Source organism: Lolium perenne, chromosome 7 (genome assembly GCF_019359855.2).
Source record: "Lolium perenne isolate Kyuss_39 chromosome 7, Kyuss_2.0, whole genome shotgun sequence".
Classification (NCBI taxonomy): Eukaryota; Viridiplantae; Streptophyta; class Magnoliopsida; order Poales; family Poaceae; genus Lolium; species Lolium perenne.
In genome coordinates, this window is record NC_067250.2 from 57,901,586 (window position 1) to 57,922,199 (window position 20,614).

At 45.5% G+C, this 20,614-nt stretch overlaps 1 protein-coding gene and 1 long non-coding RNA gene across 2 annotated transcripts; one reads left to right on the forward strand and one right to left on the reverse strand.

Annotated features, from left to right (window-relative positions):
- Nucleotides 1-720: 720 nt before the first annotated feature.
- On the reverse strand, nucleotides 721-19,218 carry LOC127317407 (potassium channel KOR1). The gene is made up of 13 exons (XM_051347969.2): nucleotides 18,962-19,218; nucleotides 4,605-4,829; nucleotides 4,195-4,258; nucleotides 3,747-4,086; nucleotides 3,334-3,629; nucleotides 3,120-3,200; nucleotides 2,924-3,022; nucleotides 2,561-2,782; nucleotides 2,268-2,456; nucleotides 2,019-2,094; nucleotides 1,610-1,901; nucleotides 1,422-1,543; nucleotides 721-1,336 (listed from the first exon to the last, which is right to left on the reverse strand). The coding sequence occupies exons 1-13, from the start codon at nucleotides 19,144-19,146 to the stop codon at nucleotides 1,080-1,082; spliced, it is 2,448 nt and encodes an 815-aa protein (XP_051203929.1). The 5' UTR covers nucleotides 19,147-19,218; the 3' UTR covers nucleotides 721-1,079.
- LOC139834109 (uncharacterized) lies at nucleotides 17,000-17,763 on the forward strand. Its single transcript, XR_011749466.1, has 3 exons — nucleotides 17,000-17,117; nucleotides 17,220-17,330; nucleotides 17,448-17,763. It is a non-coding gene; the product is annotated as an uncharacterized lncRNA (long non-coding RNA).
- Nucleotides 19,219-20,614: the final 1,396 nt, after the last annotated feature.

Here is a 20,614-nt window from a genome sequence, read left to right on the forward strand (position 1 = left end):
CCGAGACACGCACGTCCCGTACGTGGGATTGGTCAAGAATACTTCTCCGAGTGGTGAGGCTCGATCGAGCCACTGCAGCACCGGCCGGTATTATATGTCACATAAGTCAGACTCATCGATCGTTTTGTTGTTATCGATTTCCTTACTTTTGATAATTATTACGGTAACCCAAAAATATTCTGTACTCGTACTAGGATTTGAATACTTTAAGGGAATTGCTAAGTTTCAGCTAGCTGAGACCTAGATTATGTCTCAGTCATGTGGTCCAGCGTTAGATTTTGTTTCTGCTTGAAGATTGGTGTTTGATGTTGTTTGTATTTTGTTTAGACGCACATCGAAACACTGATGTAATTTGACTGAGACATAAGCTAAGTTTCATACTTCGACTAAGACTTAGACATACTTTAAACGGTTTTGCTAGTTCAATCCTGCACTATCAGATTTGAATCGCGATTCGAGTATTTAACTCGTAATTTGGGTTGCAATTGAAACTTTCTTTTCACTTACATGCTTGGTTGCAACTAAAAACTTCTAACCTAAAAAATGTCTCTGAACTTCCATGATTCGTGCTAACAGTGAGTTACAATAGAACATGCAACTAAAATTCGATCGATGTCATTAGACTGAGAACTAGTAACACTATAAACGGTGGGCATCGGCTGGATCTTCGTAAGCGATCATATGCCGTGAAATCAAGAAGGCTGTTCAGTAACAGAATGTTGATCTCGGCTTTGAACACTTGCAGCCGATAGCTAGTAAAGAGTTCAGAAACCTTCAGATTCTTGACCCACCATACCGTGCGAGTGACTGCACGCTCAACCAACCGATAACTTTTCAAAGTGCCGGACGCACTAGCTCGACTTCTGAGGGGAGTCAGTTTGTGCAGATCTCCATCCACATTACATTTCCATTTGTGTTCATTTCCACCACTTATAATCTGTACAATTAATACTGGCATGCAAACCTCGGGAGGCTAATCCTACAGGAGTACTTGACATGAAAAGATAACAACCAAATTCTTATGGCAGAACTTGGTTATTCATCTTATTCCACTCCACAGCCCACCTGCTCCAGCTCTGCTAGCTCTGTCCCTCGCCATTAACTCCGACCAGATAGAGCTTCTGGCCATCCTGGACCATGTCGACATCATGCACCCTCGCGCCATCCTCACCGAGCAAGCGCAAGCACGAGCCGGATAAGCTCAGCTTCTCCTGGGCTGACCTGATGAGTCCCTCTATTGTGTGAGGAATCCATAGTACCACCCCCTCTTCGCGCCCAGAATCAGTATCCCATGGATGGTTAGGGAACACTGAGCATCGTCGTGGGTGCAATGTATCTGTCAACGTAAGTATTATTTGTGTGGGATCAGAAAGAAGCATAGGCTGATGTAATTTCATAGAGGTTTGAGTTTATGAGCTTGCCTCTCACTTCATCGCCGCGGGTGGGGAACTTAGTTAGCTCATCGGCTTTTGCTTGTTCCAATAGCATCATAAGTGGCCTACGACCGTACTTGCGCCCCTCATCTAGCGGAGTACTGCCCCATCTGCAAACATGGCAATGTCAATATCATAGTAACACACTTGATGGATGAAATATCTTTTGGTGGTACCTGTCAGTTGTGAACACGCTTGCGCCTGCGTCTACCAGCATCTTCGCCATCATGTACAAGCCCTCCGCGGCGGCTATGTGGAGTGGAGTGCGGTGGTCGTAGTCTTTTGAGTCTGGATCAGCGCCGTAAGCTAGAGCCCTCCGAACAAAATCAGAGTCCCCCTTTGATACTGCCATGCACAGATGGCTACCATTCTCGAGATTCAGCTTCGCTCCTTGGCTGAACAACAATGTGGCTACCCGGTCATGCCCCTCCTTCACTGCCTCCAGCAAAGGTGTGTTTCCAAACTTATCTGGTTTGGAACGAAACACAAGTGCGTAAAATGTATGATCGATTTTAGAGTTATAAATTACATTTATATATGCAACAATCTGGGCAGCATAGTTGGCATTGAACTGAGTGAGCATACCGGTGACATCGATATCAGCTCCTTCATGGATTAGGAACTGTGCAACATCTTCATACCCTTTGGCAGCTGCGAGATGCTGTGAAAAACATAGTGCTTGCATCATACATACATTATTCATTATGAAATGCACAACATTAAGGATTATATTTATTTTTGAAAAGGGGAAGACCAACATCTGCATCGAGTGATGTATGTAACCTCATATTCTGAATTATATGAAAACTTTAAACTATTACTAAAGGTTCATACCAAAGGAGATCGTCTATCATAATCAGTGTTCTTTGGATCGGCTCCCGCTCGTATTAAACTCTTCAGCTGATGAAGGTCCCCGTAAAAGGCGGCACTAATTACTCTTAATGTCAGCTCTGCCTCTTGCTTCCCTATATGAAATGTGATATCTGATTCTAGTAGTTTGACACGCCCACCGTATTCATTGTTCTGCAGTTAAAGGAAGTGCACCAAGAAAAGAAATGATATCCTTCAGTTGTGCAATTTGGTGAAGTAACAACTATCATGATGATTTTATATGTTGTCTTGTTTACCTCGGTGAGGTTGCTCAAAACTTTTCTTCCATCAATGAAATATATCTCCAATATGTTTGTGAAGGACTGCTTATCAAGACGCAAGAGTCTGCAAAGTTCACAAACGCGAACACTGTACGGTTGTGGAATATTACAAATTATAGCGATTTCTCCAATACAACACCCAGGTTCTAGCATCAAAATAGTCTCTTCTTGACCATCTTCACCAATGCCAACACTTTCCTGGATGTTAAAGAAACATACCACAAAGGGTTTTACATATGCATTGCTTTGACTTGTAAGGTACACAATACCAAACTCATATGACTACCCATTACCCAGCAACAAAAATTATTAAGCAATAATCCCTAGGCTTGAACTCACCAGTGCACCATGACAGACAAAGTATATCTGATCAACTGCACTTCCTTGTTCCAAAATGATCTCTCCTGGTAGGAAGAATTCTTCTTGCAGCCGGATCACCTGCCAAGCACAAGAACATGATGATAAATAGTGAACAATCTGTTGATATGCATAGATCAACATATACAATTTGACACAAGAATAGAAGAGTACATACAATCTGTTGAATGAATTCCGCTGAACATCCTTTGAATAGAAGTGTACTATCAATGTATTTCTTGTACAGTGTTTGAGAAATCTGCAAATATAATATAAGTTGTAGTTCATGAGTCAGGTTGTCAATTGATATGCAAAAACACGGAAACTTTTGCAGACTTGGTACTGCAATCTAAAAGTTTCTGAAAAGAAGCTCTTTAAACATAACTCATCACCTTTGCACGAATAGAAATTGGGATGTCCCGAAGAACAGAAGCTTCAGTGTAGCTGCTCTCATATTGCAACCTTAAATGCCCCTTGATTTGTTCTCTTATGTCCCTCCCAAGTTTATTTCTGTTCATATACCTGATAACTTCTTTCATTTTGTCCCTAAATCGCTCAGTTCTCGATCCTTTGACAATAAGTGCAGTCATGTTACCGATGAGGTAAGCTCCAAGAATCATATCAAAGGAAACATAGATCATGACAAATATCATTTCCCTGACATTTACAGCATGTATGTCACCATACCCTGCAGAGGGAAAACGTCTTAGTATTTTAGGATACGGGAACTTTTTTATGTCTATGGACATGGAGATGCAATGGCAAGAACTTTGTCTTTCCCATGACATCATGAGTCAGAACTTACCAACAGTTGCCATGGTGACGATAGCAAAGTAGAATGATGTCGTATAAAGCTTGACAAGATCAAGCTCCCTGAAATTATCATAACTGTAATCTCCTAACTTTAAACTCCCTATCCATGTATATCCTTCCATTGATTCGGGCACCGTTGTGGCTAGGTAATAGAAGATACATGCTGCTATGTGTGTACAGTAGAGCTCCACAACTATAAGTTTCACTATCCTGGTGAACAGATAATTCACACGAATGTCCTTCTCCAAATCCTGAAAGAATTCCGCGATCTTCAAAGATCGTGTTAAGCGTATCCACAATAGGTATCTTATTTCCTCTTTATTGCCACATGCCTGTAATGGAGATCAACATAATAGGCAAACAATCGAAATCTTAACCACAGAACAAGCTACACACCATATATTAGCAAGTTAGATTCAAATCGTTAGCCAAAGGGTAACCTTGTAGATAGCATCCCATGGGAAGCAACCAAGGAGATCGAAAATGAAACTTGATTTGCAATATCTGGATTCAAGGGTAAAAAAGTCAGCAGTTAAAAGTTATGTTCAATTAGTTGGAGAACATTTTGAAAAGTACAGTTTCCTAAATCGGAGCCCTCTTGTACGAGTGCAAGAATAAAAGCTTTTTCTTTATGTTTGAAGGAAATGTGCAATCACTTCAGCAACATCCAAAAAATTGAGATTTCCAACACACTACTCTTAAGATCCCCGTTTTAATGATTCTGATGATGTATACAGGATGACGTGCAAACATAGGAGCATCAAGAAAGATGCAAATGTAGTGTAATGCAGAGCAAGTTCCCATTTATTATAGTTCAACACTATTCAATCATAAGATGAGAAAATGTTACCTGAGAGCAATAGAGGTCGGCTTGCATACGATGCGGTACGTGTCGGGGTCGCGGTAGGCCACGAAAAACTTGAGAACAATATCAATAAGGAAGCCTATCTGACCAACTATGTCCAGGACGAACAGCCTCGGAGGGAGTCCCCTGAAGAATCCAAATTCGAAGGGCGTAGCGAAGGAGCTGTACACTGCCCAAACCAATATGAACTTGGTCCATAACTGATACAACCTGCAGGGACAACATCCACCAACAAAGAGTAGATTAAGTAGCATGGATGAATAATAAGCCATCAACTTTCTGTACATGCTAATACACAATTTTTCATATTGACCCCTTTGAAGTAGAAACTTAAAAACCATTATCCAGTTAAGTAGCCTGCTGAATTACAAGTTTCAGAACCATTAGCTTCGTAATATTGCGACTGCATGCTTGCTGAATTGCATAGTGTCAAGTGTCAACAACTCGTTTAATCATCTGCGATCAGTGCTAAACAAAACATACACTGTAGTCTGTAGACATCAACCACGTAATTAACTTGGTTTTCAAAAGATTCCCCACATGAACCGAACTGTCCAAAAACAACACTCTGGCTTAATTTAGGCCGTTCAAACTAGTATCCATGTAGCGCAGTCACTATCAATCTAGCAAAGTCAGCGAAGCAACGAGAAGGAATTTCGGGGAGCATGACGTTATCAAAATCATCACAAGTATCCGTACATCTGGTTGGCCTGGAAGAGGGAGGCTACCTATGCAAGTTGCTTATCTGTCATAATTTGATAAGCAGAGACATCTCCACATTGTAATATATTGTTTGGAAAGCTGGTAGCAATAGCTACTTGTGCATGTAGGCAGTTAAAAAATCTAAATCATCTCCCATCACACATGTTTGACTTAAAACTAGTACAGTAAAACATATGTGCTCCAGTTGTACGTTACTCCCTGCACGTGAACATACATACCACAAGTTGAAGGCATACAATGTTTTGATGCTGCCTGGAGACGACAAAAGAAAGCAAGCGAAAAGAAGGGCGGTAAAGAGACGAGAGTCACGCTAGAGCAAAGATTCAGAAACGGTACTGTGGACCGAATGAACAGTAAATTGTGTAAAAATCCTAGTCCCCATTTCCATAAAAGTTGTCTTAACTTTGTCTAAATTTTAATATATCTAGTTATTGTTTAGTGTCTATATATACATCCAAATTTTAATAAAGGTAAGACACGTTTAATGGAGTATAACCGATCACGATAGCAAAGCGTCCCTGTTTACCGATTTTCATGTTAAAAATAAAAATCTTGTATGAAACTACATGCAAGAGGAACACCTTTATCATTTTTTCGAAGAGCAGGTCGAAAAAATATAATATGCAGTGAAGATAAAGAGACCTATATCTCTACTAATTATATTTGTTCAATAGACTTGTGCAATGGAATAAGATGATAAGACACAAGTTAGATAGGAAAATTAATTAAAAGTTTTAAAAAGAAAAACAATTATGCATGTAGATAATTCGGCTAATGAGTTTATTATCCAATATGGGTGGCTGCATAGTCTGAGGATAGTGGCTCCTACACCATGATATGTTTTTTCATTCTAGAGATCTCTTTTGTGATGAACAATGTGTTTTTGTAACCTTGAACGGCTGTGTGCATCTAACTATGCAGAGGCCGGGCGTATTACGTCAAACCTTTTGAGTAATAAAGCGTCATTTTTCGAAAAATATAGATAATAGATGCATGGACATGTAAAATCTGAAACTTAAACACAAAAATATGTAATTTGGAGAAAATAACAGATTACCTTACTGCTACATGCAAGCTCCATACCCTACATAATTTTTTTGAAAGGAGGAACGAAGCCTCACGTATGCATCAAAGTGATCCATACAACATTTATTTAGATTTAATTAACAAATATTTGTCAAAGGCATAAATCACAAAATCCGAAGCCAGCACTCAAAACTGACAATGGGTGAAGAAACATGTCGTCAGGGTTGTATGCCCCAACCCCAGAAACTAACACCCCATCAGCTAATCAGACACCGGGGGCATCAGTGAGTTACCCTATGACGAAAAAAGAGCACACGACCACCCTCCATGATCGCCTCATGCTCTCACTTCACAAGCCGTCGCGTCCGTCAAACCCAGGTACATACCGTGCATCATGAGAGTTCCCTCACTGGTGGAAAAACAGGCTTCGGGTGAGCCCCATAAGTCGCGAAGCTGCAGGAACCGCGACTAATGGTACCTTTAGTCGCGGTTCGGGAGGCGAACCGCGACCAAAGGCCTGGGCCCAGGGCGCTCGGTGGCCAGCCGGTGCACGTGGGGGTCTTTAGTCGCGGTTGGCCAGGCCAACCGCGACTAAAGGTGCCCGAAGGCCTTTAGTCGCGGTTGGCCAGGCCAACCGGGACTAAAGCCCCTCCCCTATATATACCCACGCAGCAGCCAACACTTAGCCATTTGGTGCCATTCTCTTCACAAGCTTCACAAGTGGGTGTTAGGTTTGCTTTTGGTTCCTCTTATGCACATAAGGTGTTTGATGAAATGCCCCAAGAGCATGAAACAAACATGATATGAAGTGTTGGAGCCACACTTGAGCTTTCTCATTTATTTTTTCCTCCTCGATCGCGGTTAGCAACTTGAACCTTTGATGTGTCGTTGATAAAATGTGCATGTGTGTGTAGTTCATTGTTTAATTTATATTGTTTGTAGCTAGTTAGTTTAACAAATGCATGATGGTTAATTATATATTTTATATTATAATAATGCAGATGAATCGACAATGGATGTACGGTAACCGACTCTCCGGCGAGTTCAGTGCGGGTTTGAAAGATTTCCTCGTAGTGGCTAATGCGAACATGCAGGGGGGTTTTGTTATCTGTCCATGTGTTAAATGTAAGAATCAGAATGGTTACTCTTCCTCAAGAGATGTTCACATGCACCTGCTTCGGCACGGTTTCATGCCAAGCTATAATTGTTGGACCAAGCATGGAGAAAGAGGGGTTATAATGGAAGAAGATGAAGAAGGGGATGATTTCATCGATGAAAGCTATCTTGCTCATTTCGGTGATACTTTCATGGAGGATGCTGAAGGTGAAGGGGAAGGTGAAGGGGAAGGTGAAGAAGAGGCACGTGATGATCCCGTTGATGATCTTGGTCGGACCATTGCTGATGCACGGAGACGCTGAAACTGAAAAAGAGAGGGAGAATTTGGATCGCATGTTAGAGGATCACGGGAAGGCGCTGTACCCGGATGCGATGATGGTCTGAAAAAGCTGGGCTGCACACTGGATTTGCTTTGAGATGGAAGGCACAGGCAGGTGTAGCTGACTCGGCATTTGAAAACTTGCTGAAAATGTGGAGGAATTTGTTTCCAAAGAATAACGAGTTGCCCGCCACTACGTACGAAGCAAAGAAGGTTGTCCGCCCTCTAGGTTTAGAGGTTACGAAGATACATGCATGCATCAACGATCGCATCCTCTACCGCGGTGAATACGAGAATTTGAATGAATGCCGGTATGCACTGCATTGCGTTATAAGATCGAGGCGATGACCCTGGTGACGATGTTGAGGGCCGAGAAACCCAGGAAGAGGGTTCCCGCCAAGGTGATGTGGTATGCTCCTATAATACCACGGTTGAAACGTCTGCTCGGGAACAAAGAGCATGCCAAGTTGTTGCGATGGCACAAAGAGGACCGTAAGTCGGACGGGGAGTTGAGACACCCCGCAGATGGAACGCAATGGAGAAAGATCGACAGAGAGTTCAAAGATTTTGCAGCTGACGCAAGGAACATAAGATTTGGTCTAAGTACGGATGGCATGAATCCTTTTGGCGAGCAGAGCTCCAGCCATAGTACCTGGCCCGTGACTCTATGCATCTACAACCTTCCTCCTTGGTTGTGCATGAAGCGGAAGTTCATTATGATGCCAGTGCTCATCCAAGGTCCGAAGCAACCCGGCAACGACATCGATGTGTACCTAAGGCCATTAGTTGATGAACTTTTACAGCTGTGGGGCAGACCTGGTGTCCGTGTGTGGGATGAGCACAAAGAAGAGGAATTTGACCTACGAGCGTTGCTTTTCGTAACCATCAACGATTGGCCTGCTCTTAGTAACCTTTCGGAACTGTCAAATAAGGGATACAATGCATGCACGCACCGCTTACATGAGACTGAAAGTGTACATTTGCCAAATTGTAAGAAGAACGTGTACCTTGGGCAACGTCGCTTTCTTCCGAAAGGTCATCCAGGAAGAAAGAAAGGCAACCATTACAACGGCAAGGCAGATCACCGACCGAAGCCTGCGGAACACACTCGGTGCTGAGGTATTTGATATGGTCAAGGATTTGAAAGTCATCTTTGGAAAGGGTCTGGCGGACAATCAGTTCGAAGGGAGCTGACGGGCACGTAGCCATGTGGAAGAAGAAATCTATATTCTGGGAGCTAGAATATTGGAAAGTCCTAGAAGTCCGCTCTGCAATCGACGTGATGCACGTTACGAAGAATATTTGCGTGAACATCCTAAGCTTCTTGGGCATGTATGGGAAGTCAAATGATACAAAGGAAGCACGGCAGGACCAGCAAAGTTTGAAAGACCCTGATGACCGGCATCCGGAACGGTTTCAAGGTCGTGCCAGCTACGCTCGACCAAAGAAGAGAAGGTCATCTTTTTGAATGCCCGAGTAGTATGAAGGTCCCGTCAGGATTCTCGTCCAATATAAAGGGAATAATAAACATGGCGGAGAAAAAGTTCCAAAACCTGAAGTCTCACGACCGCCACGTGATTATGACGCAATTGCTTCCGATTGCTTTGAGGGGCTCCTGCCGGAAAATGTTCGAGTAGCCATTGTGAAGCTATGTGCATTCCTCAATGCAATCTCTCGAAGGTAATCAATCCAGAAGTTCTACCACGGTTCTGAACGATGTGATCCAATGTCTTGTCGATTTCGAGTTGGTGTTCCCGCCATCCTTCTTCAATATTATGACGCACCTCCTGGTTCACCTAGTCGATGAGATTTCCATTCTCGGTCCTGTATTTCTACACAATATGTTCCCCTTCGAGAGGTTCATGAGAGTATTAAAGAAATATGTTCGTAACCGTGCTAGGCCAGAAGGAAGCATCGCCAAGGGCTATGGAAATGAGGAGGTAATTGAGTTTTGTGTTGACTTTGTTCCTGACCTTAAGCCGATTGGTCTTCCTCAATCGCGGCACGAGGAGACTAAGTGGAAAAGGCACGATCGGAAGGAAATCAATGATATGTATGGACGGCCATTCTCTGATCGAAGCACACCACACTTCTGACCAATTCCAGCTTGGTGGCTCCGTACTTTGAGAAACACAAGAATATTTTACGCTCGGACAACCACAGGAAGCCCGAATCCTGGATTAGGAAGGCCCACATGGAGACTTTCGGCTTGGTTGAGAAAACATTTAATGAGTGACAATAAGGTTGTAGATCAGCTGTACATGTTGGCCAAGACACCATCTTCGACTATAACGACTTTCCAAGGGTACGAGATAAATGGGAATACATTTTACACGATCGCCCAAGATAAAAAGAGCACCAACCAAAACAGTGGTGTCCGCTTTGATGCAAAGAACCGAGAATGGGCAAAAGGTCACATATTATGGTTACATAGAGGAGATATGGGAACTTGACTATGGACCCTCCTTTAGGGTCACTTTGTTCCGGTTCAAATGGTTCAAGCTAACAGGAGGTGGGGTAAAGGTGGACCAGCAATACGGAATGACAATGGTGGATTTCAACAATCTTGGTTACCTTGACGAACCATTCGTCCTAGCGAAAGATGTCGCTCAGGTTTTCTATGTGAAGGACATGAGTAGCAAACCGAGGAAACGGAAAGATAAGAAAACGATCAGTACATCATGCGATGATTCAAAGCGCCACATTGTTCTTTCGGGGAAAAGAAACATCGTGGGAGTGGAGGACAAGACAGACATGTCGAAGATTATAATATGTTTGCTGAAATTCCGCCCTTCAAAGTGAACACCGACCCAAGCATTAAGTTAAATGATGAGGATGCTCCATGGATACGGCACAATCGTAAGCAAGCAGGGACACAAGGGAAGAAATGATGTGTAATAATTTATTGTACCAAACTTTGTTGAATGAATCATGTGAATTATATTACCCGTGATGTGTTTGGTGTCCATTTTCGAATGATTCAATTGACTCGAGATAGCACCGATGATACATGAAATTTGGAGTGACTAAGTCATACTCTGCATGCATACATGAAATTTGGAGTGACTAAGTCATACTCCTTCATACAGAAATTTGGAGTGACTAAGTCATACTCCTGCATACATGAAATTTGGAGTGATTTAGTCATACTCCTGCCTAGGCGTATAATATGCATACTCGTAGTCTTCATAGCCGCCGCCGTTGTACCGGTAGTCGTCGCCTTCTAAGTTGCCGGCGTCGTCGTCGCTTCTGTCGTCAGCTGTCGTCGGGCGGCGCTCGTGGCTCGAATCGAGGGTAGCGCAGGCGGGGGATATGGCCGGCCGTGATGTAGTCCATGACGCTCTGCAGTCCGGCCGTACCACCATAGCCGACGGCCGGCCTCGTGGAAGTTTCCGGGAGGCGAGACCGTCCTCCTCATACACGGCGAGCGCCCTCTCACGCCGATTGATGAAGAAGGCGTCCCAAGTATGCTGGTTATCGGGATGCCAACGGGGATTCATCCGCTGCTCCGGCGTGAGGTCGAGGTAGTAGTGGTTCGTGATGGCCGCCGCGCGCGGTACTCGAGGGACGGGAGGGACCGGCACGCCGCCGGCGCTTAGGCTCCAGCCAGGGACGCGAGTAGCCCGGAGGGCAAGGGTAGTTCGAGGCGCAAAGCTCCTCCACCTGCCGGTAGGTTAGAGTGGGTGCGGTGGAAGCCATGAGAGAGTGATGAGAGATTGTAGAGATGTGATGCTTTGGCCAAGCCGGGCTACCTATATGTAGTGACAAATGGCGGGAAAAATGGGAGCGGGAAGACAGGAGGCGGGAAGAAAGAGGCGGGGAGAAAGTGGCGGGAAGAAATTGGCGGGAAAAAATTGGCGGGAAGAAAGAGGCGGAAGAAATTGGCGGGAAACAATTGGCGGGAAGAAAGAGGCGGGAAGACAGGGAAGAAATGGCGGGAAGACGAGGAGGAAGAGGGGTCGGCGGAAAGAGGCGGGAAGAGGGGGCCAACGAACTTTTGAATTGAATTAGTTTTATTTTTATGAATTTTTGATAATTTGTATTTTTAAAATTTTGAATTGAATTAGTTTTATTTTTCTAAATTTTTTGATATATTATTTGTATTTTTAAGATTTTGAATTGAATTAGTTTTATTTTTATGAATTTTTTGATATATTATTTGTATTTTTAAGATTTTGAATTGAATTAGTTTTATTTTTATGAATTTTTTGATATATTATTTGTATTTTTAAGATTTTGAATTGAATTAGTTTTATTTTTATGAATTTTTTGATATATTATTTGTATTTTTAAGATTTTGAATTGAATTAGTTTTATTTTTATGAATTTTTTGATATATTATATGTATTTTAAACATTTTGAATTGAATTAGTTTTATTTTTCTTAATTTTTTGATATATTATTTGTATTTTTAACATATTGAAATGAATTAGTTTTATTTGAATTAGTTTTATTTTTCTGAAATTTTTTGATATATTATTTGTATTTTTAAGATTTTGAATTGCATTAGTTTTTTTTCTGATTTTTTTGATATATTATTTGTATTTTTAAAATTTTGAATTGAATTAGTTTTATTTTTCTGAATTTTTTGATATATTATATGTATTATATGATTTTCAAAAAAGAAAAGTATTTTCAAAAAAGAGCTTTAGTCGCGGTTGGCCTGGCCAACCGCGACTAAAGGTCCTTGCGCGCGAGAAATTAAAAACCGGGCGAAAATCCCCTTAGTCGCGGTTGGGGTCGCCAACCGCGACTAAAGGTAACCTTTAGTCGCGGTTGGCGACCCCAACCGCGACTAAAGCCCCATCCCTATTTATACGCGCGGGCGCGAAGGCGCGCCCCATTCGTCTTCTCCGCCCGCACGAAGTTCTTCTCCGCCCGTCGAGCTGCGTCGTCGCCGCCCCGTCGTCGTCGCCGCCGTCGCCGCCGCCCGCTCGCCGTACGTCGTCGCGCGCGCCGCCCTCTCTCGCTCGCCGCGCGCGCGTCTCACTTTGGCCGCGCGCCAGCGCCGCCGCCCTCTCTCGATCTGCTCGCGCCGCCTTCTCTCTGCTCGCGCGCTCTCTCTGCTCGCCCGCGCTCACGTCTGCGCGCGCCAGCTGCGCGCGCCCGCCGCCCCTAGCCGGCGCCGCGCGCGCCGCCCTCGCCGCGCCGCGCTCGATCTCTGCTGCTGGCCGGCCTCCGACGCGCGCGCGCGCCCGCACGGACATGCAGGCAGAGAGATGAGAGGAGGGAGAGAGAGAAACCGGCGCCCTTTTTTTAACTAAAATTAACTCACAATTTGTTAATTTGACTTAACATTTGTTAATATTAACTCACAATTTATTTTTAGTAATTAACTCACAATTTGTTAATTAACTCACAATTTGTTTTTAGTAATTAACTCAAAATTGTAAACTAAAATTTGACTTAAAAAAGAGTGTGAAAAAAAACTAAAATTTGACTTAGGAAAACTAAAATTTGACTTAGAAAAACCAAAAACTCAAGTTTGTGTAAAAAAAAAACTAAAATTTGACCACCGGCACAGATATGGAGGGGCAGCGAGCCCCTCGTCGCCCCCTCCGTAAACTTAACAAAATCTTGACTTAACAAAATTTTGACATAACAAAAATTTAACTTAACAAAAATTTTACTTAACACCGCCACCGCCACTGCCACCGTGGCGAGGGTTATGTGTCCTCGGCGAGGGTTATGTGTCCTTGGCACCGCCACCGCCCTTTCGCCACCCCCCTTTCGCCAGCGCCCTTTCGCCACCAACCCCGCGTGTATATGGAGGCGGCGGCGAGGCCCTCGCCGCCCCCTCCGTATACGCGCGGGGTTTTTTTTTGTTTTTTTACGAGAGAGAGGATCGGCACCGCCACCTCCACTGCCACCGCCCTTTCGCCACCGCCACCGGTCTCTCGGTCACGCGGTCACTGCGAGGCGAGGTCGATCGTCCGCATATACACATCTAATACGCGTCACCGCCACCGCCCTTTCGCCACCGCCACCGGTCTCTCGGTCACGCGGTCACTGCGTCCCCCCTCTCGCCTCCCGCTCGTCGCCCTCTCTGTTTATATGTAGAAGAGATGTGATAATGCATATACACAATTAATTTGTTTTGACTACATGTTTTCAGGACTGACATATGGCGGACGATAGAGCTGACCCGATTCTGGACAACTATGATCCGGAAGCTGAAGACCATATGTTCGGCATCATAAAAGGCGATATTCTATATGTGCCGACCGGAGAAGAAGAAGATGATATCTCTTCTTATCTGAACCTTGAGGGTGAAGCTGAAGGGCGCCGTCAGCAAGCAGATGATGCCGAAGAAACGTCGATAAATGACGATCTTCAATTGGAAGTAGCAACCACCTCCGGCGCCGAGGTATATATATATACATATTGAGCGTCTGGTGATACAAACTAACTGATTTGAATAAATGTGTGTGTACTAACGCGCGCGACTCTCTTTCTTATTTTAGCCCTCGGCCGGATCGTCGAAAAAATCGAGTACGTCGTCAAAGCGTGGCGCAACCAAGACGATGAAACCAAACGAAACATGCACCATCGATGTTGTCGATGAACAAACCGGCAGGCCGCTGGAGCCCAGCAAGAACGCCACCAAGTTTGTCAGCCAATGCGGAGCAGTTGTTAGAGACAACGTCTCGATCACCGTCCAGGAGTGGAATGAGCCAAAGAAGGCACGTCTTGGTTTCACTTTTGTCGATAAGAGAACAAAAAAAGATTGCTTCAAGAAGCTTATGGAACATTTCGTTCTACCTCCGGAATACCGCAGATACGATGAGGCGGGTAACAAGATTCAGGAAAACAAGGAGAGGTGCAAGCTAGTCAAACAGTTCGCTCTTTCTAGGATGGCCAACGCATTCCGGAAATACAAGCAAAATCTAGCCCATGACTTTGTCAAGCCGGGCAAGACTCCGGATTTCACAGGACAATATGAGAAACTACAACATGATTGGCCAGAATTTGTGAAGCAAAAGAAATCGGAGCAGTTCCTTGAAATATCGAAAAAAAATAAGGAGAATGCGGCCAAGAAGGAGTACAATCATATCATGGGGCCAGGAGGGTATCGCTTTTGGCAGCCTAAGTGGGAGAAGATGGAGAACGAGCTGAGGGCGCGAGGAATCCGTCCAGGTACGGAGGGATGGGACCCAAGGGCCAAAAGCTGGTGGTACGGGCATGGGGGATCGCTGAACCCGGAGACAGGGGAGTGTGTTTATCAGGGCAAAATAATTACACCCACCCAAAAGCTTATTGAGGCAATGAGGGAAGCTCAAGAGGGGAGGATCAAGTTCAACAGAGAGAACGACGCCCTGACAAAAGCCCCCGGGAATCCTGAACACGGAGGACGTATACGAGGCATGGGGCCCATTCCGTGGAAAGTAGGGTTCCCCCAGAACGATGACCCGTACGGTTACAGAAGCCGTAAGAGAAAGATGGATCGGGATGCAGATGTTGTGGCGAAGTTGGTAACGGAAATGGATGTGATGAAGAAAACCGTGAGTGTACTAGTCGCCGAAAGAGATGCAGCTCGGGCGCAGCATGAAGATCATCCAATGGATCTCGGAAGCCAGCAGCGGAGAAGAAGCAGCGTGGCTTCCACGGAGGCCTCACCGGCTGGTGCACCGACGATCGAAATTACTGCACCGGAGCCTCTGGTGGTCGAAATTACTGCACCGGAGCCTCCTCGCTACCCCGTGGACGATATAAAGGAGATGAAAGCATGTCATCTGTATTATCCTATCGGGAACATGTCCATGAAGGTAGCCATCGGCAGTGCTTTACCACCTGGAGCACTCCACCACAACAACCCCATTCAAGATGGCTATGCTCGTGTCACGGTGGAGGAGATAGTCCAAGGGTTTGAGGACCTGGACATTGACATTGCTACACCTGAAGGGGTGAAAAGACTTGGAGATGTCAAGCGCCAGTTCATTCTATGGCAGAAGAAATTTATCAAGTTTCCAGGCGAGGCGCCAACAAGTCCACCCCCGTACGGTGGTGGTGGTGGCGGTGGCGGTGACGGTGGCGGTGGCGGTGACGGTGGCGGTGGCGGTGGTGGTGGTGGTGCTTCACCTAATACACCTCATTCACGTCAGCCGACGCCGCCCCCCAATTCACCTCCGGCGGGTAAGCAGACGCCGCCCCCCAGTCCTCGTCCGGCGGGTGATCAGACACCGGTACCGCCCCCCAATCCACCTCCGGCGAAGAAGCAGAAGCAGTCCTGGGTTATTAACCCGGACCCTTATGTACCTAGAACCACAAAGATACCAGAGCCATCACTGAAGCCTCTCATCCCGAGGCCTTGGGAACTTAGTGTCGAGGAAAATGCAGCGGCCGTGGCTGCTCAGCATGAGAAATGGAAGGAGGAGTGCAAGAAGAAAAGAGAGGGCGAGCCCAAGCGGTATATTACGACAAGCAAAAGCGATGGGCTAAGTCATTTTTGAACACACCGTCCCAAGCCGCGAAGAATCTGCCTGACGACTATTTACGTGAACTTCGTAGGCAAGCACTCGCGTTCAAGAGGAACCAAGAGTTGGCGGAGAAGAAAGCCTTGGAGGAGGCCGAGAAAAACTTAGAAAGGGGGAAAGAAGTTGCCCAGCTCGGGGAACAAAGTAAACAATCGATCGCCCCGCTCATAGTGCAAGCCGCCGATCCGGATGCCCCCGATATCATAGCAGCTGCGGCAGCACATGGATTGACTGTAACGAGTGCCAGAGAACAAGCGGCCGACTTAGGTATCACTCTTCGTGCACTGCTAGGCCTTGATGAGGCGCCAATGAAGGACGTAGTATTTACATATGTGAAGAATGGCCCTCTCGTCGAGCCTGCGCAGGAAGAGGATCTACCTCGACAAATGAAAGGTCTGCTAAATTGGTACAAGGGTTACATAAAACATAAAAACGCCAAAGACTATATCTATGCGGAAGTTAGATATGAGCATCACTTCAAACATTACTGGGTACAAATTCATCTGAGTGAATTGTTCCAGCTGTTCAATCTGCGCGACCTCGACAAATCTATCATCAGTTGCTACGTTCTGTAAGTGATTTATTAATTTCTACCCCATCTCGTTCATTGCCTGCACTATATATATATATTGTCCTAACTATCTTGTTGTGTACGCTATTATGCAGAATGAAGAAGCGGGAAATGCGAATAAGGAACATCCATGATGTTGGGTTCATTGACCCACACATCGTTAATTCACATGTGTTAGAACACCACCCCGCCGACGTGGAGGATGACCTGTGGCGGTTTATTAGAAAACAGCAACAGAAAAGTGATATTCTATTTCCTTACCATTTTGGGTGAGTGTTTCTGTCTTGAGCACATTCTCTTTTGTTTACTCCATGCATGGTATGTGGCTAATCGATGAGTTATGCATGACTGTGCATGTATCGTGTCCGCAGGTTCCACTGGATTCTTATGGTAATTCAAGTTCAGACCTCCTCAGTTCTCGTCCACGACTCTCTGAATATGGATCCGGCGCTTTGGGCCGACATGAGAAAAATGATGCAAAAGTAATTATTTTCATTCATTTGCGCTCTATATCGATCGGCCTATTTCGTTCATCATTTCCTAATATCAAGTAACTAATTAATAACTCTCTTGTTTATTTAATTTTCTTTGCCTCGTAGGGTTTGGAGACGGTTCGTAGATACCAAGGTCGGTGAATTCAAAAAAGAGCTACATTTTAAAATGGCAGTGCGGACGACTGGGGATATTCAGCCACCGGGGACCAATCTATGTGGATACTATGTTTGTGAGAGGATCCGGAGATACTGCAATGAGCGGGACCAGAAGTGTGAGAACAACATCCTGAGGAATAACCTCCGGAAGACGCTTAGTCCAGAAGCTCGCTTCCGACCACTTCAAGAGGAACTAGCTGGATGGTTGGCGAGGGAAGTCATCGATCCTAGAGGAGAACACCATTACGATGACGTAGAACTTTATATGCACCAGAATTTGTAACTAACTTGTTCAAAATTGTATATGGTCATCCGATATTGAATATATATTGTATATGGTCATCCGATATTGAATATATATTGTATATTCCTCTTGAATTCTTTTTGGTTCTAATTTCAAATTTGTTTGAAATTGTACATTCATATGCATGTATGTAGTACCGTAGAATATGTGAAACTCCTTCAAAATTAAAACCCAAAAGAAATAAAATAATACAAATTAAAAAGAAACCAGATTTAGGGGGAGGGGGGGCTAAACCCTAAACCCTGCGGAGGCCTTTAGTCGCGGTTGGCCAGAAGAACCGCGACTAAAGGTCCTCCGCCCTGGCGCTCGCCTGCGGCCCACGTAACCGCGACTAAAGGGGGGGGGGCCTTTAGTCGCGCTACTTTGGTCGCGGTTGCGCAACCGCGACTAATGGCAGTTGCGAACCGCGACCAAAGCCCCTTTTTCCACCAGTGCCTTTTCTCTCTTATTTCCCGGGTGGTTAATTTTCAGCTATGTACTTATGTCCATGATTTATTTCAAGGGTTCTGAAATTTTCTAGTAATACAGTTCGTTGCGTGTTTTTAATCATGGGATCAGGGGTACCCTCCTTCATTCACTTACTCCCTCCATCCCATCAAAAGTGTCTCAACTTTGTTAAAATTTAGATGTAATCAAACACTATTTAGTAGGTAGATACATCCAGATTTTGATAAAACCGAGACATTTTTTGGTGGGATGGATGTAGTATTTCCCAGAGTCATGAAGACGAAACACAACATAACATTTCACACCCTTATGCTTTTCAAACAACAATTTCACTTTCGCTGTGATGGCAGAAGACACTAATTTATTTTCTCCGGCCAACAATCCCTGGACTCTGAAGTCTGAACATGCTACTTGTCACTCTGCTGCCACATCTTTTTTCTATCCGAGCAGATGCAGCTAGCAGACTTGAAAGAAAAATGTGTGGTAATTTTGATTCTGTTTAGTTGCAGCAACAGCTAGCAAAGCGATCGGCATATATTAATTTTTTCCGAAATGGAGTGTTTCCCTGCCCTCCCGCATCTGCATCGATAGATGCATGCTGGCAAAGCTGTGAGATAGGACTAGGAGCGGAGCTGATCAATTTTCCGCAACATGCAGCGGCCCAGCGTGAAGGGCCGAGGAGGAGGAGAGGGAGTTAATTACATGGACGTACCTGTTGTCAGGGTGGATGATATGGCCGTGGATGAAGCCTTCCTCTCCGTCCCGGCCGCTATGGAGGCGTGGGCGCAAGATCGCGAGGCGGCTGTTCCGAGACGACTCGAGCCCGTCGTTCACCACTTCCACCTCGTACTCCTCCACCTCCTCGTCGACGCTCCTCTTAGACCCCAGCCTAGCCATCGGTGGCAGCGAAATGGGGTGGTGGTGGTAATGACGGAGTTTGGGTTTTGAAGTTTGTCCTTGAACTGGGTGTGTGTTGCGGCCCCGGCGCGAGAATGGAGCAAGGCGACGGGGTTATTTATAGAGGGGAAGAACACTGGCTGGCTGTGAGCAGGAGATGGAGGAGTTCTACTCACGCTTACTACGGGGCCACGGCGTTCAGGGTTCCATATTCCTGGTTGCCCGGGGAGGGACAAGGCACAATTTTCCATTTCCTGTGCGAGATTCCTGCTTGACGGGCCGGGGGAGATTCCACTCCTCGAATCTCAAACATCTCCAGGAAATAAACGGTGGACCTCGATCGAAAGTGATGGCTCGACGTATAATTGTTAATTTAGATTATGTGTTACATCATGATTGTGGCTGTAAACAATACTTTGTCGAGATAAAAATAGCAAGAAGCTACGACAGATTGACATGACACTTTTACTTTTGAACAAGCTAGTTGTCCCAATTGCACGGGAAGCGCATTATTAATTATGTTTATTTTATCGGCATCCAACTATCGCACCGCCTTCGATCAAACAACAACACTTGATACCGTCGGAAGAGATGCCCCTTGGCCCTTGGATCGAGCAACAACAAGGTCCTCTACAAGATATATTAAAACAACCATCTTCAATAGAACTGACGCCTATGGCATCGCGATTACAAGAACTCGCAAAGTTTTGAAGCATTAACGAGGGTCCTACTAAGACTTGCGGCTCTCCGGTCTACAGACCATAAACCTGCTCAGAATGCTCAAGGTCCTCCCATCAACCCAAGACCTATCGTGATTGCCTTCGACGCACTAATACATCGCGTCAAAACCCTCATCGGCTACTAATCTGGCTCACCATCCACACACACACTACAAGCCTGAGTTACGACCAAGAAAACCACCATTTAAGGAGGATACACTACAGGAATCCGAGGAGACGCCGACGGCCGGCTGCCCTCGGCGTAGGCTACGCCGACGGCAGCCCTCGGCGTATGCCCTCGACGTTCAACTCCCTCGGCGTAGGCTTCCGTGCCGTCGGCGTAGGCCTGGCCGTCGGCGTACGACGCCTACGCCAACGGTGCAACCTCACCCTAGGCATCGCTGCCCTCGCCGTCTGGCCACGGCGCGCCGTGACCGTTAACGGAGGTGCATCAGATACCGACGACGTTGCCCTCAGCGTAGCCACACCAACTGCGCGCCGTGGAGCGATGTGGCGCATCGCGAGGCTGCCATCTGCGACGTCTACGCCGACGGCCAGACCCTCGGCGTCTGCATGGGCCATGCAGGGGACACGCGCCACGCTGCGCGCGGCTGCCAGGCGGAGGTCTACGCCGAGGGCAATGCCCTGGTCTATGCCGACGGCATTGCGACCTGCTCAATTTTTTTAATTCCATCCACTTTGCACCGTTCCAGCAGTTCACTTTGCGCAGTACAATAGTTCATATATCC